Source organism: Felis catus, chromosome B4 (genome assembly GCF_018350175.1).
Source record: "Felis catus isolate Fca126 chromosome B4, F.catus_Fca126_mat1.0, whole genome shotgun sequence".
Taxonomy (NCBI): Eukaryota; Metazoa; Chordata; class Mammalia; order Carnivora; family Felidae; genus Felis; species Felis catus.
In genome coordinates this window covers 76,123,984-76,150,584 of record NC_058374.1, presented here as the reverse complement: position 1 = coordinate 76,150,584, position 26,601 = coordinate 76,123,984, and the positions used below count along the sequence as shown (strand labels likewise).

The 26,601-nt window shown below is 43.5% G+C and overlaps 1 protein-coding gene across 1 annotated transcript; it reads right to left on the bottom strand.

The window, feature by feature from the left end:
• Positions 1-1,157: 1,157 nt before the first annotated feature.
• LOC101081992 (tubulin alpha-1C chain) lies at positions 1,158-8,730 on the bottom strand. The gene is made up of 4 exons (XM_011283901.4): positions 8,589-8,730; positions 5,735-5,957; positions 5,443-5,591; positions 1,158-2,243 (listed from the first exon to the last, which is right to left on the bottom strand). Exons 1-4 carry the CDS (start codon positions 8,589-8,591, stop codon positions 1,269-1,271), a joined length of 1,350 nt encoding a protein of 449 aa, XP_011282203.1. The 5' UTR covers positions 8,592-8,730; the 3' UTR covers positions 1,158-1,268.
• Positions 8,731-26,601: the final 17,871 nt, after the last annotated feature.

Below are 26,601 nucleotides of genomic sequence, written 5' to 3'. Positions count from 1 at the left end.
GGTTAAGTATAGAATAAATCAGCATGATTCCAAGCCCTTCCCACGTGACTCTAATAGGTTATTAAATACTGACAGCAACAGTTCTGGAAGTCTGGCTGGTTTCTTGAATCACTTGGCTCCCCCACTTACTATTATGTTACCTAACCCCTTGCTACTTCACACATAGTCACAGCAGACCAAGAGCAGAAGCTAGAAGCTTGTTAAAAAATGCAGGATCTTGGGGCACCTGAGTGGCTCAGTTGGTTAAGCATTCAACTTTTGGTTTCGGCTCAGGTCACAATCTCACAGTTTGTGGGTTTGAGCCCCACACCTGGCTCCACGCTGACAGTGCGGGTATGGAGCCTCCTTGGGATTCCCCCTGCCCCATACACACACTCTCTCTCTCAAAATAAACTTTCAAAAAGTTTAAAAAAAAAATGCAATTATCTTGGGGCGCCTGGGTGGCTCGGTTGGTTAAGTGTCTTGACTTCAGCTCAGGTCATGATCTCAGTTTGTGGGTTCCAGCCCTGGGTTGGCTCTCTGCTGTCAGCGCAGAGCCCCCTTCGGATCCTCTGAACCCTTCTCTGCCCCTCCCCACTCATGCTTTCTCAAAATAAATATATTTTTTTAAATGCAATATCTAAAGCTTCACTTTGAAGCTACAGATTTGGATCTACATTACCTAAAAAAAAATTTTTTTAATGTTTCTTCTTGAAAGACACACACAGAGCGTGGGCAGGGGAGGGGCAGAGAGAAGGAGACAATCTGAAGCAGGCTCCAGGCTCTGAGCTCTCAGCATGGAGTCCAATGCAGGGCTCAAACCAACGAACTGTGAGATCATGAACTGAGCCAAAGTCGGACACTTAACCAACTGAGCCACCCAGGCAACCCTGGATCTACATTTTAATATTTACATGGGATTCACATCCACATTGAAATTTGAGAAACAATGGCCCAATCTAAGCCTGCTGCCTCATTTACAATAGGATTTTATCACCACTCATCAATCCAGGTCTTAAGTGAAACAGACAAGCCACTAAGCACAGTGTGTGGCACACAGAAGCCACTTGAAATGTTGATCAAATGACTGGGTAGACCATCTGCCAGCCTCCCCCATCCCCAACTGGCCTTAAATAAGTGAGGCTAGTACTTACTGCGATACAGAAGCCAGCTGGACATTTAAAATAGAAACATCACTTTTATTGACAAGTTAGGGCCACAGTGGACAGCTTCCAGAACAGAAATAAGACAGTCCCAAGACAACAGAGTATAAAATTGTAGAGGACAGGTTAATACTCTTCACCCTCATCCTCTCCCTCAGCACTATCTGCTCCAACCTCCTCATAATCCTTCTCAAGGGCAGCCATATCCTCACGGGCCTCAGAAAACTCTCCTTCCTCCATGCCCTCACCCACATACCAGTGAACAAAGGCACGCTTGGCATACATCAGGTCAAACTTGTGGTCCAGGCGAGCCCAGGCCTCAGCAATGGCTGTGGTGTTGCTCAGCATGCACACAGCTCGCTGTACTTTGGCCAGGTCTCCACCAGGTACCACAGTGGGAGGCTGGTAATTAATGCCAACTTTGAAGCCAGTGGGGCACCAGTCCACGAACTGGATGGTACGCTTGGTCTTGATGGTGGCAATGGCAGCATTGACATCTTTGGGAACCACATCACCACGGTACAACAGGCAGCAAGCCATGTATTTACCATGGCGAGGGTCGCATTTCACCATCTGGTTGGCTGGCTCAAAGCACGCATTGGTGATCTCTGCTACAGTAAGCTGTTCATGGTAGGCTTTCTCAGCAGAGATGACAGGGGCATATGTGGCCAGAGGGAAGTGGATGCGGGGATAGGGCACCAGGTTGGTCTGGAATTCTGTCAGGTCAACATTCAGGGCTCCATCAAATCTGAGGGAAGCAGTGATGGAAGACACAATCTGGCTAATAAGGCGGTTAAGGTTAGTGTAGGTTGGGCGTTCGATATCGAGGTTTCTACGACAGATGTCATAGATGGCCTCGTTGTCTACCATGAAGGCACAATCAGAGTGCTCCAGGGTGGTGTGGGTAGTGAGGATGGAGTTGTAGGGCTCAACGACAGCAGTGGAAACCTGGGGGGCTGGGTAAATGGAGAACTCCAGCTTGGACTTCTTGCCATAATCGACAGAGAGACGTTCCATCAGCAGGGAGGTGAACCCGGAACCAGTTCCCCCTCCAAAGCTGTGGAAAACCAAGAAGCCCTGAAGACCCGTGCACTGGTCGGCCTGCGAAAAAAAAAAGTTTTAATTTAGCCTTGGTGAAAGCTGTAATGACTTCTTTGAATCCATAATTACATTGATCGAATTTTTTTTTTAATTTTTTAAAGTTTTTATTTATTTAAGTAATTTCTACACCCAACGTGGAGATCAAACTCATGACCCGGAGATCAAGAGTTATATGCTCTTCCAACTGAGACAGCCAGGCACCCCTGATCGAGATCCTTTTTTAAATCTCCTGAACAATATTTGCAAAGAAAGCAGTCATAAAGAGCTCCTAAATGCTAAGATTCAGAGAAACTTTTCACAATTCCTGGGGGGGGGGGGGGGGGGGGGGGGGGGGGTAGAAATCTACTAAACGGCTATTTAAAAATGAACTATTTTCATTTCCACAGGCAGAGGAATCATGAGTTCTGGAATGGATGCAAGGCCCAAGTTTTAGCGACTGGGAAAGCAACCGCTGGTGCCCTTGCTGTGACTGCAGAACGAGTATGACTTTTCAGCAGCTGGAGAGCTACCAAGGGCAGGCCTGGGACCACCAGCCCCATACAATAGAAGTCTTAGAAAGATCTAGCAGCTGCTTTCTGAGCTGGAGTAACACAGAATAGCCGAGTTCCAATGCACTGGTGTTGGGAGTCAGGCTGAGTCTGGATCCGGCTCTACCAGTTCCTTGCTGTGTGGCTTTGACCAAATTTATTTCTCAATCTCCGTCTTCGCGTTTATTGAGAATAGTAATCTCCATCAGGTCATTGAGAATTAAATGAGTACGTGGAACAGTGTTTGGCACAGTAAGCACTAGTTATCAGAGAGCCTGTTGATTCTGAAAAAGGTGATTTACTATGATAGAACCATGAGACCTAATGTCAGTGGGGCTTTTCACCACTTAACTGAGCTATTCCAGTTAGCAAACTACCATTCTGTGAAAGCATTGATTTTTGACTTTTCAAAGTCTTCTGCTGACAATCCTCACTTCTCAGAAGTGCTGAGGGGTGCCTGGGTGGCTCAGTCCGTTGAGTGTCTAACTTCGACTCAGGTCATGATCTCACAGTTGACGAGTTCGAGCCCCGGGCTCTGTGCTGACAGCTCAGAGCCTGGAGCCTGCTTTAGATTCTGTGTCTCCCTCTCTCTCTCTGCCCCTCCCCTGCTCATGCTCTGTCTCAAAAATAAATAAATATTAAAAAAAAAAAAAAAAAAGAAGTGCTGAGATTTGTGGAATTCTCTACCAATCCCTCACTGTACTTCTCCTGTGGGTCCATACTCTGGGATCAATGTACAGGGCAGACTCTGGTCTACCAATTAAATCCACTCAGCCTCCTATGGACACAGTAATAATACCAAGGACAAATACAATTATTTTGGTAGTTAATCAACTTTACTCCAGAACCCTTGATGGGTTTTACTAGGTTTATTTGCCCCTAGAGGCAGGTCCTGATTTCCAAGTCAGTGCTTGTAGCTGAAGCTTGATTTATAAACATAGAACCATTACCCCAATTTTGCTAGGAAGGGTGTGATAAGCATCTGGAAAAGTATGAAGCTGTGAATGATGCAAAGTCATTCTTTTTAGACTAGACCAGTTGTGGCCAGGCTTAGAATGTGATTTTCTGGACAAACTACTCTACCAAAGCCTTTATTCTTGATTTTTGGTTAATTACTTACAAGCTGCCCACATGCCTCAGGAGTAGAGTCATCTGGATACCAGACTCTGAACGTAAAATGATCCAGGGGCATCTGGGTGGCTCAGTTGGTTTTAAGCGTCTGACTCTTGATTTTGGCTTAGGTCATGATCTCACGGTTCTTGTGACCACGGTTCTTATGTTCGAGCCCTGAGTCAGGCTCTATGCTGACAGTGCGGAGCCTGCTTGGGATTCTCTCTCTCTCTCCCTCCCTCTCTCCCTACCCCTCCCCCCACCCACATGCATGCTTGCTCTCAAAAAAAATATATATATATATATTTAAAAAATAAATAAAATGATCCTAACAGAACATTTACTTATCGACTTTTACTGATGTGAATACCGTTGCCTAAGATTTTTCTGTCACAGTGCTGGTTCACACGGGTCTGAGCTCTAGTGGAAAAGCAAGCATACTACTTTCTGTGAGTACATTTCAATACTTTCCAAGTTTCAAGGACGACACTAGCTTCCATAATAAGGGAGCTCCCTTGATTGCACTTTCAATGTTGTTGGAAGATTCCAGTGTCCACCATTTCTAGTCAGTGTTATACTGGCTTCTCATGCTCTGTACTTTCTGTATCAACATAAGGCACCAACCCTGATAGACATATTTTTAAAATATATATAAAATATATATATATATATATACATATATTTTTTTTTAGGAGTTTGATCAATTAGTTACATTTCGGAGTCTGCCACCTTCTCACTCAATGTGACTAAGATAACCTAAAAGGGGGCATTCTTAGCTTGAAGCAGAGAAGCTGCTTGATTAATATGAATAAGGATGTTTAATGGTCTTAAATGTCAAACTGCTACAGCTCCCTGGTTCTCACCTTCACTTTAGGTAAACTGCCCTGCCTTAAGCATTTGCCCAAGTCTGCTTTATAACACATAGAAATAGGCAATAGAGCATTTAACCCTGACCTAAAAAGTTGTTCCATAACACAGGACCATCTGATTTAAAAAGTCTGGTTACCTGGGGTGCCTGGGTGGCTCAGTCAGTTAAGCATACGACTTCAGCTCAGGTCATGATCTCCGTTCATGGGTTTAAGCCCCACATCAGGCTCTGTGCTGACAGCTCAGAGCCTGGAGCCTGCTTTGGATTCTGTGTCTCCCTCTCTCTCTGCTCCCCCCCCCCCCCACTATCTCTCAAAATTAAATAAAATTAAAAAAAAATTTTTTTTTAATAAAAAATTAAAAAAAATAAAGTCTGGTTACTTACGGAGCACTCAAAGGTTCATTTTAGGATACAAAGAATGATTCTTATAGTTTGGTCTCCCTTAAAACTGTAAGAGAACATTCTCATCTCACTTTAAATAAAACACTACATTGGGGCACCTGGGTGTCTCAGTCAGTTGAGTGTCTGACTCTTGATTTTGGCTCAGGTCATGGGATCAAGCTGTCAGAGCTGAGCCTGCTTGGGATTCTCTCCCTCTCTCTCTGTCCCTCCCCCACTCACACTCTCCCACTCTCTCTCAAAATAAATACACTTAAAACTTATATATGTATATTAAATAAAACACTATGTTTACCAGTTTCCGAATTCGGTCCAAGACAAGGTCGATGATCTCCTTGCCGATGGTGTAGTGCCCTCGGGCATAGTTATTGGCAGCATCTTCCTTGCCCGTGATGAGCTGCTCAGGATGGAAGAGCTGGCGGTAGGTGCCAGTGCGAACTTCATCTGGAAGAGAAAAACAAAGCAGCCACCCGTCACTCACAACCTGCACACGCCTGCTCCACCCCAGGGTGTCAATGGAGCCCTCACGACAGACCTCCTGTGTCAAGAGCCCTGAGATCTCCCTTGGGTTACTGAGGCCAACTCACCAATGACTGTGGGTTCCAGGTCTACAAACACTGCCCTGGGCACATGCTTGCCAGCGCCCGTCTCACTGAAGAAGGTGTTGAAGGAGTCATCTCCTCCCCCAATGGTCTTGTCACTTGGCATCTGGCCATCGGGCTGGATGCCGTGTTCCAGGCAATAGAGCTCCCAGCAGGCATTGCCGATCTGAACACCAGCCTGGCCAACGTGGATGGAGATGCACTCACGCTGTGGGAAGAAGAAAGGAAAATGTCAGAATATGACACATCAGATGGGATGTTTAGGAATGACTCACACCTAAATGACTAATTAACCTTCAGGATAGAAAGTCACCTTTCTGGAAGCCACTCCTGATTTCACAAGCAACAGTCTTTGCTGACTAATTCAGAGAAAATGCTTTGCAAAACCAAAGATATGTTAATGAACTACTAGGTAAGACCAGAGATCAGACTCTTGCTTTGTAGTCACATTAGATATTCAAGGTCAGGTTTCTACCATTTTAGAAAGACCTAAACTGTTCCACAGCAATACATTTCCCCCAGCTCCTGGGAAATATGCCTGCCAATTCCTTAAAGGCATGCAAAATTCCCCCTTCCAGCTCTGATTCATTCCATGTGATTGTATAACTGTCGAGCTCATTCTGGTCCCTCTTTAATCCTATTCTTTAAAAGACAAGAGCTTCTCCCTCTCCCTTTTAAACCAGCTTAAACCAGCAAACTATAGCCATATGACTCATGGAAAAAAATGCCAGATAAGCAGCAGTTAGCTGTATTTTAGAAACTGTGGTCAGAGGCAGCTTTTTAACTCTGTGGAAGAACTTAATCGCAAGGAAGAACATTTTTCCTTCACTATCAACAAATCTTCAGTAGGGGGTGGTGGTGGAGACACATGGTAATAAAAGCTGAAAGTGTCAACAAAACTTTACTAATAGCTTAAGAAATTCGCTGTTTCCTACCAAAACACACATACATGTATCTCTGGCACTGTGGAAAAGTCTATGGTGCCAAGAATTTAACGATATTGGGAAAATGTTTTCTTTTACTTGATGAACAAGATCATCTATAAGTTACCAAATTCATTCCTGCTTAGTAAAATAAGGCCATGAACATAGAATCCATACCCCCAGATTTAAGAGGAAAACAGAAAAAATGGGTGTTTATTATATTTCATCATAAGTCAGATTAGCTACTTTGGAGATTGACAGAGGACTTTCAAAATTGATACCAAATATCTCCCATTACATTTTCCCCGAATAGGAGGGTTTCGAGTTCTTCGAAGCTGCTAACAGGAAACTAGTTAAAGAAAACTCAACACCGCTAAGATCTCAAAGGTCCTACTTTCATAACCGGAGATAATAAAAACCCCAATCACTCACAACCTTTGACTTATGGTCCCCTCCTTCCCACATACACTCATAAAACAACCATGGTCTTCTAACCACATCACTTGGCTCATTATGACCTGAGTCTACTCGCCCAGGTCTAGGGCTATGGGAGAAAGGGGAGTTGTTTATTCTAATGAGTCCATGAGTATTTATAATTGCATCCTGTTTACCTTTAACTGGACTTTGGAAATTTTACAGCCTGAGAAAGCTGGAGAGATCTGCCCATGACAGCCCCAGGCCCAAGGAGATAAAGTTTTTGAGAAGAACCTTTCATTCTAATGAAGGGTTTCTTTGATGGATTTTTGAGCCCAAAAAACTTTCATTGGGCAGCAGTCTCAACAGCTTTCTCCTTTAGACTTCCTCCACTCTCCCCTGGCCACTCGGGGGATGAAGTGAGACACAGGTGATAGAGTCACTTAGTCTAACCTTCACTGGATAACCAGCCCCTGTCTCTAATTAAAAAACAAAACAACAAAAAATCCAAACTATTAACTTAGCCAGTGTTTGCCTAAATCATTGCTCTCCTGCCCTTTAAACAGTCCTACTACTTTCTGAATCGCACTTTTACCAGGTTTTTTTTTGTTTTTGTTTTTGTTTTTTTGTCTGCTTGGTGAAAAGCACTCAAGCAAGTTGTTACAGTCAGACTTAGTTTTTTTAACAGCTGTGGTAGTCTCTGAAGACGTGGCTGGTCTGTTCACTGTATCCCCTTTTCTTTAAAGATACTATTTTGAAACATTTGATACACAAATACTAGTTTAAAAGTACGGCTTATTTTAGGTTGACCTCCAACAGACCTTCTCCAAGAACACATTGTTAGTACTAGTTTGCTCAGAGGTTTTATACGAAAATATCTCTTCATGGACTAGTTTTTTAAAAACCTGGCTTAAGTACCAGGCTTCAGCTATAAACGTCCCACTAAGTTAACACAGAAACGCAAAATTAGACGTGACAGTTAAGAGTTCCCTTAAAAGGAGCAGCCTGTTCACATCTCTCAGGTGGACTGATGCAATTGGAAGCTCTCCCCAGAGACCAGCCACAGGTGACTCAGCAGGCAGTCACCGGGCGCTGGAGAGCGGACGCAGGGAGCGTAAGCACCTTGGGTGCTGGAGCGCACCTAGCGCTCCAGAGCGGTAGGTAGTGGGAAGGTGAGGTAGGTCACTGACGGAAATGGAGGGGAGGGATTTTTCGTTTCCACAAGTCCTTGGGGGGGCCGGTGTGAAGGCTTCCCGGTCTGCCTTAGGCTGTGGCGGGCCCTGGGGCGATGCCCTCTAGGATCAGGAGGGCTTTCCACTCCCACCAAGGGCAGTGTCCTGGCCGCGTTTTCGAGCCCGAAGAGGAGTCTGCGGGTGAACTCGGCTTTCCCAGCCTGGCCATCAGAAGCAAGTTTGCTCGGCTGCGCCCCACCTGCACCCGGGCTCCCCCGCCCCTTCGGACTGCTCTCACACCCACGCCACGTCCCAAGGACCCCCACTCACCATGACTAAGACTTGTAGGGTTCCTTGAGGCTGAAGGCGGCGAGGGGACGGCGAGAAGGCTCTCCCACTGACAGACTACCAAGGAGTCCGGGGGAGAAGTAGTAAGAGGTTGCGCCGCCGCGAGGGACTCTATATACCCCCTTCCCCGGCCACGTGGCCAGGGGGCGGGCACCTGGCCCCGCCCCGGCCGCCGCGGCCCCGCCCCCAAGTCCCGCGGCGCCGGGAGGGACACCCCGTCGCACCCTCGGGCGGAGAGAGGCGGGGCGCGGGCGCTGATTGGTGGGTTCAAAAGTTCAAACCAAACTCTTCGGAGAGAGCCAGATGTACGAAGGGAGGAGACGTCCTGGGGCCAGGGAAGGGCGGATGGGGCGGGGAAGAGGCTGGGGACTGAGACTGGAAGAAGGGAGGCGAAGCATCTGCGCAGTCCTCAGCGGGTGCGGGGGGCGTCGCGTGCAAAACCTCAGGGAAAAACGGGCGGAGTATAGGGAGCGCGGCCCCTCCTGCCGGTCTCCGGACCCTCGAGCGGCGGCCCTGCGAAACCCACAGCCAGTCCCCGCCGTGCACCTCCCAGCGAGGCGGGGCCTGGCCTGCGGGGCCGCCGCTTACGCCCTGCCGGCTCCCGTGCAGCTGTGGGATTCTGGAGAGAGAGGTCCTTGCGCCCCCTCCCAGCCCTTAATTACCACCAGCCGGCCTGAAGCCCATATTCTCATCTTTTTGCTTGTTTTTTTTTGCTTTGTTTTTTTTTTTTTTTTTTACTCGTTTTCCCACATTCTTTTAAATGAACTCTTCGTCTCTAACAACAATCTTCCAGTTGGTGCAAAAGCAGGTTTTCCGGTTCGTTATAGTAATAGCTTCCATTTTTGATCGCTTACTATTCAGAGTAGTTGGTTTTTCACACTATATCAATCACATTTCATCCTTGCGACGCTGTGAGTTATCCGCATTTTACAGATGGGGAAACTAGGGCTCAGAGGAATTCAACAAGTTTAAGGCCACACAGCTAGAGTAATGGGGCTGCCCATAAGCCCTCATTACCTTGTACTGCCTCATGCTAAATATACCGTGCTGACCCTCCCTGCAATGGTTTACTTCTCAGAAGCAGCCTTTTTCTTTCAGTTGTTATTCTTTCTCTGCAACTTAATCATGTTATCTTAGTTCTCCACCATCTCTGGATGATAGAGTTTATGGGAATATTCAGAGAACAACAGCGACTGCTATACATAATAGAGGTTATAGGGATTTTCCCTGAAGTAGAAAAAGGCAAAATGACAGGAAAAACTGGGTTTTAGATACAGAAAAGGCAGAACTCCAGATACACTGCAACTCACACAAAATGAATGCTGTTGGAAATATATGCAGAGACTCCTTTTCAAATTACAATACCATAGTTCCATCATTAAATGTTTATTGCGCACCTATTATTGTGTGGCAGGATATTCTGAAAGTTGGAATAATTAGCATCTTGGTCTGTTGCCAAATATTTTACTCTTTTTTTTTTAATTTTTTTTCAACGTTTATTTATTTTGGGGACAGAGAGAGACAGAGCATGAACGGGGGAGGGGCAGAGAGAGAGGGAGACACAGAATCGGAAACAGGCTCCAGGCTCTGAGCCATCAGCCCAGAGCCCGACGCGGGGCTCGAACTCACGGACCGAGAGATCGTGACCTGACTGAAGTTGGACGCTTAACCGACAGCGCCACCCAGGCGCCCCTACTCTTAATTAGTAAAGCATTTCACCTTTTTAATGCATTCCACAAATATATTCAGCATAGTTTCTAGGTTCTTGGGAATAGGTAGGTGAACAAAATTGACAGATCTCTGCTCGTAGAGCCTATGTTCTAGGAGGGATCGGGAAGAAAGACAAACAATGAACACAGTAAATAAGTAAATCATAAAATTCATTAGAGGGTGAAGAGTTGCTATAGAAAAATACTGAAGAAAGTGGAATGAGAGGGTGGAGTGGGAGAGGGGTTGTAATAGAACCATGATGATCACGGTTAGCCTTAATGATACATGAGATTTGAACAAAGACTTGTAGGTCATGAGGGGTTAGCCAAGTGGCTAAAAGCGAGCAGTTGGAGCCCAGACCCCTAAGCAAGAGTGAGCCGTTAGCGTTCCTGGAAGGAAGAGCAGTGAGGCCAGCTTGGCTGGAAGAGATGAATAACAGAGGACGATGTTGGAGAGGAAACAGGAGCCAGATCTTACAGCTTCTTGTAAGTTACTGCAAATCCTGTGGCTTTTACTCTGACATGGGGAGCTAATGCAGGGTTTGAAACGTAGAAGTGACATGACCCGATTGCTTTTTAAATTATTATTTATTTAATATTTTTTTCAGTGGGCTCTGCACTATGTGGAGCCCGATGCGGGTCTCAAGCTCAGAACCCTGAGATCAAGACTCCAGCTGATATCAAGAGTCCAGTGCTCAACCAACTGAGCTGCCCAGGTGCCCCTGCCCCCCCCCCTCCATGGCCTTTTTAGAAAAAGATGACTTTGGTTGTTGTGTTGAGAAAAGATTATAGGAGGGCACAGGTAGAAGCAGGAAGACATCTTAAGATGAGAACTCATTGCCATAATCCTTCTGAGAGATGAGAGAGACTCTGACCAGAGTGGTAGCAGAGGAATTAGTGACATGTGGTTAGACAGGACCAAAGTGATTTCCTAAAGGCTCACACGTGAGGGAAAGAGAAGCCAAGGATTATTCCAGTTTTTAGCCTGAATGAGTGAAAGACAATTTGCCATCAACAGAGGCAAAAGGCTGAAAATGGGGCAGGCTTAAAGGCGGTTGATACCAAGGGTTATTTTTGGTCATGTTAAATCAAGACGTTGTTGTCCATGTGGAGGTGGAGATGGCCAGGACACAGCTGGATACGAGAGTCTGGATCTCAAAGCAAAGAGATCCGGGTGGAGGTGGACATCTAAATGCCATCCTCAAGTCATGACCTTGGGTGAGATGTGAGTGGAGTGAGTGTAGAAACACGAGAGAAGAAGACCAATTTCATAGCTCTGGGAAAAGAGGTAAAACCAGTAAAGGACACTAAAAAGGAACAGCCGGTGAGATAGGAGGGAACCCAGGAATGTGAGGTCCTGGAAACAAGGAAAAAGGGATGATTAGCAGGGTCGAGTGCCACTGATAGGTAAGCACAGAACTCAAAAATGACCATTGGATTTAGCCAAATGGAGGTAATTAGTAGCCCTAATGAGAACAGTTCAGTGTGGCGATTTAAAAATAATAGGCATTTTATTTTTAGGTTATGTTTTTCAAAGGATTCATTAGCAAAACACCTTTATTTTTCTTTTCACTCTCTATCATCTCATATTCAAGCAGATAGCCCCTTGAGGGACCTCAATAGGCTTAAGGGCTTTGCAGGCCTGATTGCTCTGATGTGGGCTCTGATTTTTGTTTTCTTTTTCTAGCTGTAGGTCCTTAAGCCAATTTTGTAATCTATCTACATCTCTTCCCTTATAAAATGGGATAATGTATAACTCAGAAGTAGATACATTGTGGTGAGGATTAAATGAAATAAGTAATACAGAGCATATACACATAGCAAAGCTCTAAAATCGGTAGCTGTTACTGTTGGAGGTGATCGTGGTAGAGGACAAAATTAGAGATGAAGATGCATTCTCTTGCATTTTAAAATCATTTTAAACATTGGGATCTATATTTAACTTTATTGCCCCCTGCTGGATTGTTTTGGAGGGGGGAAAAAAAGTCTCCTGGGTGGACAGTGAAAAATTCAACTTTTATGTAAACAGGTCTTTCTGAGTCTAAAAATTACCGAGAGAGAGAAGAGGCAGAAGCCTGTCTTACTTTCCAGTTGAAATGGTCTCAAATTCACCACAAACATGGTGAGTTAGTAACAGAGAGCCTGTGCTCTGCCACCTCTGGTGATATAACAGTGGAGGGGGCACTTCTCTTCCTTGGGCCCCAGGTTCTCATGTGCAAAATGTGGGGATTGGACAGTTTCATTCTAAGGCCTCTTCCAGCCTTTACATTCCGTGATACTCTGACTTGAGGCTGCTGTACGCGTGTCCCAAAGGGAGTAAAGTTGAAAACATGCTTCCTTCGGTCAGGGTCTTGTAAGAATCACTGGTACGTTAGATAAATATTTACAGATGGGACTTTTGCTGGAGTCTTACAATACATTAGAGAAAGAAATGGCAGGGATGCCTGGGTGACTCAGTTGGTTAAGTGTCCGACTCTTGATTTCCGCTCAGGTCATGATCTCATGGTTGGTGATGTCAAGCCCTGTGTTGTGCTCTGCACTGAGATGGAGCCAGCTCGGGATTTCCTCTCTCCCTCTCTCTCTGCCCCTCCCTCCCTCACACTGTCCCTCTGTCTCTCAAAGATAAATAAATAAACATTAAAAAAAAAAGTGGCATACCTACTCTGGCTCAGGAGAGCTTGGACTTCAAATCGCTGTTGTATAACATGTCCCCAAAACATTAGGAAAGAGGAAAGAATTCAGACAAAACCGAACCCTATCTTTTCTCAAACTCCCGGTTTCTATGCTAGGATACCAGTAGTGCTAAATAATTGATTTTGTGTTCAGTTACAAATTACATGTTACAATAATAATGGTATGGGGATATTTTGTGCTCTATAGCAATTTATGATAAAGTATTTTCTACTCCAATAGTGCCTTCGAGAAGTTTTCAAAGATAAATTTTTAACAAAGGTATTCATTATACAACTGTGGGAAATAAGGTCCTGAGATGGAAATAATTTACCCTAAACCCAAGAGAGGGGACTCAGAATAAATGCCTAAAGTGACAGTTGCCTCTTTTCTTTCTAGGCCCTCCATGAGCCTGTTACTGGTTCTAGTTCACAAGGAAAGGAAGTCCTAGAAAAATCATTTAGTGAATTTACTGTCCTAAGACAAGGATGCCACTAGTCTAGCAAGAAAAAGGAGTATTTTTCCCATTCCTAAGACCTCCAAAGGATAGCTAGGACTCCTTGAAGTTTAATTCAACCACTTTCTTCACAAGTATATTTTAAATCTCAATTTTTTTAAATGTTTGTTTTACTTTTGAGAGAGACAGAGAGAGCAGGAGAGAGGCAGAAAGAGAGGGAGACACAAAATCCAAAGCACACACTAGGCTCTGAGCTGTCAGCACAGAGCCTGATGCAGGGCTTGAACTCACAAACCAGGAGATCATGACCTGAGCCCAAGTCAGACGCTTAACCAACTGAGCCACCCAGGTGCCCCTTAAGTCTCTATATTTTGAGGTGATTTGTTTTTTCTTCCTTTTCATTCCCCTGTAAATACAGAAAGGCAGGCAAGAGATTATCTTCTAGGTAATACGTTGTTTTCTTTTATGGGAAAAATAACTCTAGGATTCTTTAGCTTTCACTTACTGCTCCTGTTATCCTGCAAATATTTGCAAACTTTATAGCTTTCTTGAACATTCTTTCAAAGTTCTCCTCCCCTGGGATCGGAGCCATGTTTTGGACTTCTTCCCCTTCATCAGGACTCCTTATGCTGGCTGTGGCCAGGGAGATCACAAAGAAGACTTGCTTTCTTCTCAGGAATTTCACATTTTATTTTCACGCAGACATCATCTGGCTTGTTCTAATCTGCTTTACATTCCCTAAAAATACAGTACTTCTGACCCGTGGCCTCTCGTAGTGACAAACCCAAACAACTGAATAGGTTGTGCTTCCCGGGTCTTTCCACTCCACGGACTGCAGCCAAGCCTGCTTACCTCAGGTTCTTTCCAATCTTTCCTGTAATTGGTCACCATTCCCTCTGTTTCCTGCCCTGCCCCCCATCCCTTTAGGAGGGACTGGTTAAATTCTCTTCCAGAAGATTAAAAGGAACTACTGGACTCAAATTCTTCAAGTATCTACATTATTATTCTAATAAGTGGATCATATCCTGGAATCTGGAAATCTTCCCTATTTATAGCAATGCTTATTTCATAATTTTATTTATTCATGTACCTAAAAAGCACCCAGGCAGCCCGAAGTGGAAGGCCCCTCAGAGTTTTCTTTCCTTTTGACTGTAACTTCTTGCCAGCAGCTAAGACAGGAGGGGATTTACTCGGAGACTGCGCCTCTCAGGATAATTTTTTCCCCCTTTACTTCTCCAGGTTCTCTCTCTAGCTGTCCCCTCCCCCTCCTCCCAGGACACAGAACCAACTATTTTTGGGTGCACTAAGTATTGTTTTTTTCCTACATGATCAGTATAGTAGTGCTTCAGTACAAGGGAATATCAGTGTATCTATTATAAGACTTACAGGCAAATCAGCCTCATGTTATTCAGGTAGTTAGTTTAATTTGGCTGAACGTGTTTGAGCTCTTCAAGTCAGTGGGCTTCTCCCTAATCTGAACTGCTTATGCTTTTGTGCTAATCCCCCTACTCACTGGTCTGCCAGAGCCAATCCTTAGATTTTCAGAATTTTTGACAACCTGTCGGACCTGGCGTGGGGAGCTTGAAATCAGCAATGCTGGCTATATGTCCATCGTAGAAATAAAACAGTTGACTACTACAGATTAGGCTCTTATCCCCTCTCCCAGCGGGTTGTTAAACATCCACAGACACACAACTTGTAGCACTGTCCCCACCTCCACACTAGTCCAAATCAGACCATTTCCCTTAGTTCTTTTACTCCTGGCATAAAAAGGTTTTTTGTTTTGGTTTGGTTTGGATTTTTTTTTTTTTTTTTTTTTTTTTTTTTTTTTGTCTCGGAGCTTCATTCATTCTCTGGCTTCAGGCTGAACCCTCTCCTCACAGCCAACCAAAGCCAAAAACCCAGCCTGGTTTCTCCTCCCAATTCAGCTTTTTAGGGTTATGAAAAGGGTTAGCTCCTAGCCATCTGATCCCAATCAACTCATTCTTTCCTGATTCCTTCTATTTCTTGGGTTACAAAAGTCCCCAGATCCTTTACTGCCCCCACTCTCCCCCCCCCCCCCCCCCCCCAGTATCTCCACCACCAGTACCAGTGTCACCATCACTCTGGGCTTTTGAAAATCTCCAGACTAAGGGTTTTCCCTGCTTTAACTTGTTTATTCTGCACAATAACCCTGCGGGGTAGGAACTCTTGTTACTGCCATTTTACAGAAGAGGAAATTGAGGCTCATGGGGTTAAGTAGCTTATCTAAAGCCACACACTGGCTCATTCTGTTTTCAGTCTGGTCTTCCTCTCTGGGAAACTCAACCCTTTCCTCAGGAGGTCAGTTTTAAGACTTTCATTTCTGAACCACTGTTTTCTCTCTAAAAACATTAATATGGGACCACTTTTATAGCTACGACTTTAATTATATGTTTATTTCCCCAAATCATCCAAACCTGGAATGATCCCCAAACTTTTCTTTTTTTTTTTTAATGTTTATTTATTTTTGAGAGAGAGAGAGAGAGAGAGAGAGTAGGAAAGGAGGAGAGAGAGGGTGAGACAGAGGATCCGTGCTGTCAGCACAGAGCCTGATGTGGGGCTCCAACTCATGAACCATGAGATCATGACTTGAACCGAAGTCAGACGCTCAACCCACTGAGCCAGCCAGGTACCCCTTTATTTTTATTTGTTTATTTTTTAATGTTTGCTTATTTTAGAGAGAGAGAGAGAGCACCCAAACTTTTCAATTACAAGACATAATGGAGGAAGGAGGCTGGTATCGGGCTGTAATATATGTGTGCCTGTACTCAAAGCCTTTATTTTTATAGCACTTTGCTTTTTTGACCCTTTAATCCATGTACCTTTTTCCTTATCCTCCAACATATTTTGTTCCCATAGAGTCAGGAATATAAGTTATTTAGAAATCCCAAAGGTCTTTGCTTCTTTCTGATAGATCAAGGGTTCCTCATTTTAGATTACATACTTCTTTGTTTTGGTAAGTTGTAGTCCCTGCTGACCTTGTAAATGGATTATGTGGAACAGCCTGTAACCACAAAAATCAACTTGCTTACCCTGTTCCTTCAGCAGCTCCGTTTATTTGTACCAAACCCAAGGGACAGAGCCCAGCTCACATATTGCGGGAAAAGAAAAAAGAGAAGGAAGGAATTCTTTGTGCTCAAAACAAAGAAATTTTACATTCAGAATGTGCTTCCCCTTTACACTGCCTGAAATGGCTGAATAGTAAACCAAAGTTGTTCCAAGGAAAAAAAATTAACCTGGAATGTAGGTCACCTAACAAGCTATGAAACCTGTTTCCCTGATGCTAGTTTGCTTGATTCTGTGGCAGGAGGGAGGAGGGGGTTGGTTCATGGCCTCTGGTCAAGGCCCAGCCTGCAATGGACACAGTGTTTGTGTGCCCCCAAATTCATATACTGAAATCCTAACCTCCACTGTGATGGAAGTAGGAAGTACGGCTTTTGAAGGTAATTAGGTCATGAGGTGGAGTCCTCAAGAATGGGATTAGTGCCCTTATAGAAGGAACCCCGAGAGCTCTCTTGTTATGTGAGGATCCAATGATAAAATGGCAGTCTGCAACCCGGAACAGGGCCCTCGCCAGAACTCAGCCATGCTGGCGTCTAGAACTCCGACTTCCAGACTCCAGAGCTATGATCTGTTGTTTGTTAGCAGTTCAGTTTACGGTATTTTGTTAGAGCAGCCTGAGCAAAGACACAGCCTGCCCCCAAGCACATTGTTATGGAAGCCAAAGAAGACAAAGTCCAGGTGTCAGGGAAAGTAGTGGTTACTTACTTAGTAAGTAACAGAGTCATTCTGACCTCCAGAGACAAGGACAGAATAAAACACACCAGGAAAGACACTAAGTGTCTTTCCACACCAGGGAGGGTGTGGGTAGGGAGAGTAAAGATTAGAATAACAAAATATTGAAGTAAGGACTTTATTGACTCCTCAGTGGCATGAGTGTAAACCCTCAGAGCCATAGGACTACTAGGAACTGGGAATTCTGGATTCTAGTGTGATTAAACAGCATGCTTTGGCAAGGTCCCTAGCTGTATTGTATTTGAGTTTCCCCTTCTGCAGTGTGAGGACAATACCTGCTCTAAAACAGCCTTCTAGGGGCGCCTGGGTGGCTCAGTCGGTTAAGCATCCAACTTCAGTTCAGGTCATGATCTTGTGATTTGTGAGTTCGAGCCCCGTGTCAGGCTCTGTGCTGACAACTCAGAGCCCGGAGCCTGCTTCGGATTCTATGTCTCCCTCTCTGTCTCCTTCTTGCCCACTCACTCTCTCTCTCTCTCTCAAAAATAAATAAACATTAAAAATTAAAAAAAAATAAGTAAAACAGCCTTCTAAATAGATTACTGGATTGTTACTTGAGAGATCTGGATACTACTTATAGCACAACTGAGTGGACAGCCTCCAATGGTTCCTTATGTAGTTCAGTCATTTTATATACTGCTCTGAAAACATGAAGATTATCTAGAAATGCAAAATTACATTATTCTTTCTTTTATTCCATAAAGACCTATTTTGCCTCTAGTGTGTGCCAGGCACTGCACTAGTTGCTGAGGACAAGACAAAGCTACTCAAGGAGTTCATGCTGCATTTGGGGAAGAGATACACTGTTGGCAGAAAAGTAAAGCCAAGTGAGAAGGCTAGAGAGTAACGAGGAGTGCCATCCTACCTGATGTGGCAGAGGTCTCTGATTTGGAGGAAGAACTGAGCCACGTAAGTGTCTGGGAGAAGAGCAGTCGAGGCCGAGGCAAAAGCTGAGGCAGTGTGAGGGAGGGAGAAAGAAGCAACAGAAGATAAAGTCAGAGATAGAGTGGGGCCCAGATTGTGTAGGTTTAGGGGCTGTGTAAAGAATTTGGCTTTTTCTCTGAGTGAGACTGCAAGTTGTTGGAGGGTCTAATCAAGTCATGGCACGATTAGAACTTTGTTTTAACAGGGTCACTCTGGCCTCTGTGCTTAGGATAGACTGTAGGGAGGTGAAAATGGAAGGAGGCAACCAGTTAAGTGGCTACAATAATAATCTGGGCAGGAGCCCAGGGTGGTAGCAGAGGAAATAGTGAGAAGTGGCCATTCTTTTTTTTTTTTTTTAATTTTTTTTTTCAACGTTTATTTATTTTTGGGACAGAGAGAGACAGAGCATGAACGGGGGAGGGGCAGAGAGAGAGGGAGGCACAGAATCGGAAACAGGCTCCAGGCTCTGAGCCATCAGCCCAGAGCCCGACGCGGGGCTTGAACTCACGGACCGCGAGATCGTGACCTGGCTGAAGTCGGATGCTTAACCGACTGCGCCACCCAGGCGCCCCGAGAAGTGGCCATTCTGAATAGGAGAGGAGTTTCTGATGGATTGGATGTGGTGAAAAAAGAAGAATCAAGATGGACTCCATGGGGCACCCGGGTGGCTCAGTCGGTTAAGCATCCGACTTCAGCTTAGGTCGTGATCTCGTGGTTTGAGTTCGAGCACTGCATCGGGCTCGGTGCTGACAGCTCAGAGCCTGGAGCCTGCTTGGGATTCTGTGTCTCCCTCTCTCTCTGCCTCTCCCCCACTTGTGCTCTGTCTTTCTCTCTCTCAAAAATAAGTAAAATGTAAAAAAAAAAATTTTTTTTTAAGAATGACTCCAAGAGCTTGGTACTGAACAACTGGAAAAATGGAGTGCATACTAATATAAGGAACACTTTGGGAGGAGTAGGTATAAGGGAGATAAGAAAAAGGGAGATCAGGGTTTGCTCTGGACATGTTAAGTGTGAAACGCCTATTAGGCATCCAAGTGGGAACTGAGGTAGGAAGTGAACCAATATGTGTAAGGATCCCATGGTGGGAAGGGACCAAATCTCCAAACCCAGATCTTTAATAGCCCAGTGGCAGAAAAGGACATGGAGACCCAAAACAAAATCACCACCATAAGTAAAGGAGAAGTCTAGGCTAGTGATGTAGTTTAAGACAAGGTCCCATGTACTTATGTGGGACCACAGGTTGTGCTCCTGGATAAACCAGATCTGGAGACTGGAAGTCCATTGGAGCCTAGCCATTCAAGTGTGTGTGTGAATTTGACCTGGGAGAGCTGGTTCTCTCTGTGCCTGGAGTGGGAACATAACCACTCTGCCTCACTCCCCGGCTTCCCAGTTTGGAACGTGTAAACCTCCTAAGGTTTTGGACAGTGTGTGAGCAATCCTAATAGGAGGAAGAGGAGCAAGCTTTGAGAGGTGTTCACACTGTAGAAATTGGTGTTTAATTGCATTGAGGAGTGAGGGACATGAAAAGGCTTTGAATTTTCTATCTCTGGAGCCTGGGCTGATAATGGAAAATACTGGAGGAGGTTAGGGGTTACTTCTGTTTGGTTTTTTTTGACATGAGGCTGAAGTAAGATTGTTTTTAGCTTTCCAGCAGAGAATTCTGGATACCTTCTGAACACACAAATAGCAAGGGCTAGTAAGTAAGTGTAAGTACGGGGGTCTGGAACTCAAGAGGAACTTAAAGGCACCATTGCTGTAATGCTTATGGTGGCAAACACTAGTGACATTTCTATGTGATCAACCTTGTAATCTGTGTACGTTATACACATTAACCCATATAAGAAGCTTATTGTGTTTTCCACATTTACAGAGACACAGGAAATTAAGATAATCTCTCAACTTTCTCAAAGACTTCGACTTCTCACATCCTTCTCTGCTCCCCACCCCCCCGTATGATTTCTCCTACCCAACTCTTTTACTCAGTTCCCAAGGCACACCAGCTGCTCCCAACCTCTTCTATATCCTTCATAGCAGATAACCTAGATTCCTAATTTAGTGATAGGATTAAGGGATCTAACCTGAGCTCTAACAGCTTCAATCCTATCCTCAACAAAATGTCTCGGTTTCTTTCTTGTTCCTGATTTTATCCTCCCTCTTGTCTCATTAGGGTCCCTTCTAATTTTATTAATATTAATCCCATGCACTTGTGCCCTAGTTTTTATTCCTGTTCACAGCCCCTGGGATCTTGCTTTATTCCTTTTCCTGACCCTTCACTCTTTGTCTACACAAATTACGACTAAACTACCATAGTGTCATTTCCTGCTTGAGTTACTACCCTGTATCTCTCTCCCCTTTTATTCACACAAGTGCTTTTCTTTCCAACCTCCCATTCGCTTCTTAGCTCCAATAAACATCCCCACCCACAGCTCCCCCCATCATGATTTCAATTTTAAGCATCCCAGTGGCCAACAACCACCTCCACTTTTCCAGCAAGAGAAAGCCAATCCCAACAACACTTCCTTAAAGGGACTGACAAGCCATTGACCCTTCCACCTTTTCCTGTCTTTCCCCCCCTTGTGTCCTCCTTGTGTCTCTCCTTTTATGGTCCATCACTATAATTACACTCTTGCTTACACCTGCAACTCCCTTGCTCCATTTTCTTTGTTGTGCTCACTTAGCAAAACCTCAAACCTGATTACATCTAACCCTGCCTACCCCGTGCCTGCAGGCATGGCTGTGGCATGCTGACGGAGCCATTTAAAATTCGTGACTAGAACCTCCAGTGGGCCTTACATTGCTCAGCAGTCAGAGTGTATTTCCTTAGCCTCCTCACCTTCTCACTCTCCTAAAAGTCTTTTTATATCTTCTTCACAACTTTCAAACACCCCCAATTTCCTCCCCATTGCTACTCTCACTTCATAACTCAGTTCATAACAGCAATCAGAGGAGACTATCCACAAGCCCCCACCAATACACCTTCTTTGTTAAAATATAATTTTCAAAAAGTTAAAATCACAACTCTTACAAATATAGAATAAACATATGTCTATGGTTTATTAACTAAGAAACCAAAAAAAAAAAAAAAATGGTAAAGCTGGTGCAAAGAACATCTGAGGAACAGGAGTTGATAGATTTCATCAGGAAATGTGTTTATAAATATTAGAATAAGATTGCTAGGTTAGATACAAAAGTGGTTAATGCCCTACAAGGCAAAAATACCCCCCCCCCCAAATCATAACTTGTGAGGTTATCTTTTCTACAGGACAGAAATAATTTGTATTTCTGTCAGACAAGAACTGTTTGCATTGCTATAAGTGTTCTACAGAAAAAGACCTGCAAAATATCCTAGTCAACAGTAAATAGAGGGGCACCTGAGTGGCTCACTCTGTTGAGCATCGGCTCTTGATTTCGGCTCAGGTCATGATCTCACGGTTCGTGGGATCCAGACCCGGGTCAGGTTCTGCACTGACAGCACGGGGCCTGCTTGGGATTCACTCTCTCTTCTCTCTCTGCCCCTCCCCTACTCCCAAGTTCCCATGCACACGTACTCTCTCTCTCTCTCAAAATAAATAAACATTAAAAAAAAAGTAAATAGAAAGTAAATAGAAGTCAAGCAAAGGTAACTACTCCAAGAAAATCAGGTAATCCCCAAGGGCCTGCTGGCCAGAGCACAGTTCTTCTCTAAAAAAGATACCCAGTAATCCTGTTCACCTATTTCCAAATTTGAGATGACTTTTCTTAACAATCTACCTAGTTGTGACTGTACCCATGTACAGTCTTGCCTGTCTTCTAGCTACTAAACTGTCCACACTCTTATTCAAGGCCAGCCTTTCCACTTGTATATTATGTCCCACCTTCGCCTACTCAGGCATATTAGTCTAGTGATTCTCTTTTCTATCTCCTGCCTCAACTTGCCCCTTCTATTCAATGTTTTCTTTTAGTATAAAGACATATTCTTCCATTTCCAAAACAACCTCTCTTGATTTCACTTCTGCCTGTGGCTACTATCCCATTTTTCTCCTTATCTTGAAAGAAAAGAAATATCTACAACCACTGACTCTGGTTTCTCTCCCTCCTTCCTTGACCCCAGTGGAATCAGCTTTTACCCCCCACCCCTTCTCCAACACTACTCTTGTCAAGGTCATCCATGACTTCCATATTACCAAATCCAATGGTCAGTTCTCAGTTCTCATTTAACCTATCAGCATCATTTGACACGGTTGATCACTGTGAAACACTTCAGCTGAAGTGCTTTCCTTGACTAGGTTTCCAGAACTTTTCTGGTTTTCTCCCTGATTGTCCTTTCTCAGTCTCCACTGTTGTTTCCTCTCAGTTCTCCTAAACACTTAATGTCAAGGGCTCAAGGGCTCATTCCTATCTTCAGCTCCTTTGCGGATCTCATCCAGAGATATCCATATATATATACACACACACACACACACACACACACACACACACACACACACATATATATCTATATATCTCCACCTTGGAATGCTTTCCAGAATTTCAGATCTGTATATCCAACTATCTGTGGGACTTCTCTGCTTGGATATCTAATCGATTCCTAAACCTAAGCTCCTAAACTTTCTGCTTAAACGTGTTCCTTCCTTATCCCACTCAGTTAATGGCAGCTCCATTCTTCCAGCCGTCTGGGCCCCCAAACTGGGAGTTGTCACTGGCTCTTGTTCTTCTATCACTCCCATCAGTCTATCAGAAAATCCCGACTGTTCTACCTTTATTTTCTTTTTTCCTTTTTTTATGTTTATTTACTTTTGAGAGAGAGGGAGAGACAGAGCATGAGCAGGGGAGGGGCAGAGAGAGAGAATCGGAAGCAGGCTCCGTGCTGTCAGTACACAGTCCGACTCAGGGCTTGATCCCAGGAACCGTGAGATTACGACCTGAGCCAAAACCAAAAATCAGACGCTTAACCGACTAAGACACCCAGGCGCCCCTCCACTATAGCCACTATGGACCAGTGCCACTGTCCCTGCCTCTTCTACTCCTCCTGCCTATCTGCTGTCCTCTCCTGGCACAGCAGCCAGAAGGATCCTGTTAAAAAGTCCGATCATAACACTTCTCTGCTTACAGCCTTCTAATGGCTTCCCATCTATGTTTGCTGTCTCCATGATGGCTGCCATCAATTCCTTCGTCAATTGCCAGACCATCATGGACATGCAGCCCAGTCAAGCTTGCTCTCTACCCAATGTAACCAATGATCTGCTTTCTGTCTCTATAAATTTTCCTTTTCTGGAAATTTAATACCAATAGAATCATATAATATATGGCCTTTTGCAGCTGGCTTCTTTCATTTACCATGTATTTGAGGTTAATCCATATTGTAGATGTATTAGTACTTCATTCTTATTGCTGAACAATACTCCATTATGTGAATATACCATAGTTTGTTTATCCATGCATCAGTTAATGGACATAGGATGTTAGCTGTGGGGTTTTGGTAGATGTCCTTTATCAGGTTGAGGAAGTTCTCTTCTATTCCTAGTTTGTTGAGAGTTTTGATCATGAATGGGTTGAATTTTGTCAAATATTTTTTCTGCATGTACTAAGATGATCATGTGGGTTTTGTCCTTTATCCTATTAATATAGTGTATTACATTAATTGATTTTAGGATTTTAAACCAACTGTGAATTCCTGGGATAAATCCTATTTGGCAGTGGTATGTAATCCTTTTTATTAGTGGCTGGATTCAGTTTGCTAGTATCTTGTTGAGGATTATTACATCAGTATTCATAAAGGATACTGAACTGTAGTTTCAGTAGTGTCTTTGTCCAGCTTTGATATCAGGATAATACTGGCCTTATAAGAATTGGAAAGTATTCCCTCTTCTATTTTCTGAAATTGTTTGTCAAGTATTGGTATTATTTCTTCTTTAAATATTTAATGGGGGAATGCGTGGGTGGCTCAGTCGGTTGAGTGTCTGACTCTTGATTTTGGCCCAGGTCATGATCTCGAGGGTCATGGGATTGAGGCCCATGTTGGGCTCCTCACTGAGTGTGGAGCCTGCTTGGGATTCTCTCTCTCCGTCTCTCTGCCCCTCTCCCCGACTCATCCATGCGCTCTCTCTCTCTCTAATTAAAAAAAAATTTTTTTAATTAAATATTTAATAGGATTAACAAGTGAAACCATCTGGGCCTGGGCTTTTCCTTGTGGAAAGATTTTTGAGTGTTAACTCATTTTTTTTTTACTTGATATAAGTTTTATTTGGGTTTTCTCTTTCTTTTTAATTGATATTGATAATTTTTATCTTTGTAGGGATTTTTCCATTTCATTTAAATTGTCTTACTGGTATAAAGTTGTTCACAACACACTCTTACAATATTTTAATTCTTATAAGGTAGACATTTATGCTCCATTTTTTATTCCAGATATTGGTAATTTGTGTCTTCTCTCTCTCTTTCCTTGGTAAATCTAACTAAAAGTTTGTCACTATTTTCAAAGAACCAACTGTTGGCCCATTGATCTTTTTTTATTGTTTTTCTGTTTTGTATTTTATTGATTTCTGCTCTAATCTTTATTTCCCCTTGTCTGCTTGACTTAGGTTTAGTTTGCTCTTTTTACGTTTTACTCTTTTTTTTATTTCTTCCTTTCCTAAGATAGAAGCTTAGGTTATTGATTTGAAACTTTCTTCTTTTCTGACATAGGTCTCCTTCAAAGCACTTTTTAGCTGCATTCCATAAATTTGGGTATGTTGTGTTTTCACTTTTACTCAGTTCAAAATATTTTTAAATTTACTTGCTGGTATCTTCTTCAACCCATGGACTAATTAGAACTCTACTTACTTTCCAAATACTTTGGGGTTTCCCAGACTCTTCTGTTGTTGATTTCTAATTTAATTCTACTGTAGTCAGAGAACATAGTGTGCATAATTTGAATTATTTTAAATTTATTGAATGCTTGTTTTATGTCCTAACATATAATATATTCCGGAGAATGTTCCATCTGTGCTTGAGAAGGATGTCTATTCTACAATTGCCAATCAGAGTTCTATAGATGTCAATTAGGTCAAGTTCGTTGATGGTGTTGTTCAAGTCTCCTAGGTCCTCACCAATTTTCTATATAGCTGTTCCATCCATTTTTGAGAGTGGGGTATTGGCGTCTCCTGTTTTACGTGCATGTATTTTGCAGATCTGTTGTTGTGTACATATGTATAATTATTATATCTTCCTGATGAGTTGATCTCTTAATCGTTATTAAATGTCCCTTTTTGTTTCTAGTAGCCTTTTTAAAACTTTTGGTCTTAAGTCTATTTTGCCTGATATTAATATAGTTACTCTGGCTCTCCTATGGTTACTATATCCATAGCATAATCTTTTTTCATCCTTTTACTTTTCATCTATTGACGTCATGAAATCTAAGGTGTCTCTTGTAGACATATTATAGTTGGATTTTGCCTTTTTATCCAGTCTGTCAACTTCTGCTTTTGATTGGGGTGTTTAGACCTTTCACAATTTATTGATGTGATTTGATTTACATTTACTATTTTGTTATTTGTTTTCTATGTGTCCCTTTTCTTTTTTGTTCCTCTCTTCCTCCTTTACTGCCATCTTTTGTGTTAAATAAATATTCTTAGTGGGCCACGTAATTCTTTTGTAGACTTTTCTTTTTTAATTTTTTAAAAATATTTATTTATTTTTGAGAGAGAGAGAGAGAGAAAGAGGGACAGAGAATCTGAAGTGGGCTCTGTTCTAACAGCAGAGACCCCAATGTGGGGCTTGAACTCACAAACTGTGAGATCATGACCTGAACCGAAGTCAGAGGCTTAACTGAGCCACCCAGGTGCCCCTCTTTTTAAAACGTTTTTTATTTATTTTGAGAGAGAGAGAGAGAGAGAGAGAGAGAGAGAGAGAGCGCATGCGCGTGAGCAAGGGAGGGGCAGAGAGAGAGAGAGGGAGCAAATGCTCCCACACTGTCAGCTCAGAGCACAACACTAGGCTGAACTCATGAACTGTGAGATCATGACCTGAGCCAAAAACCAAAGGCCAGATGCTTAACCAACTGAGCCACCCAGGCACCCCTGTAAACTTTAAAAAAAAATTTTTTAATGTTATTTATTTTTGAGAGAGAGGCACAGAATCTGAAGCAGGCTCCAGGCTCTCAGCTGTCAGCACAGAGCCCAATGTGGGGTTCAAACTCACAAACTGGGAGATCATGAAAAAGCGGCCGCCTTTGGCTCAGGCCATGATCTTGCGGTTTGTGAGTTTTAGCCCTGTGTTGGGCTCTATGCTGACAGCTCGAAGCCTGGAGCCTGCTTCGGATTCTGTGTCTCCCTCTCTCTCTCTGCCCCTCCCCTGCTCACATTCTGTCTCTCTCTCTCTCAAAAATAAACATTAAAAAATTATAATAATATTATTTATTTATTTAAAAAATTTTTTAACATTTATTTATTTTTCAGACAGAGAG

What these genes read in the sequence shown, in the direction of transcription:
- LOC101081992 (XM_011283901.4), bottom strand. An exon ending in CCTGGAACCCACAGTCATTG is followed by an intron (nt 5,592 to 5,734) that starts GTGAGTTGGCCT and finishes TTTCTCTTCCAG; the next exon opens with ATGAAGTTCGCACTGGCACC. An exon ending in TGGACCGAATTCGGAAACTG is followed by an intron (nt 2,244 to 5,442) that starts GTAAACATAGTG and finishes TTTTTTTCGCAG; the next exon opens with GCCGACCAGTGCACGGGTCT.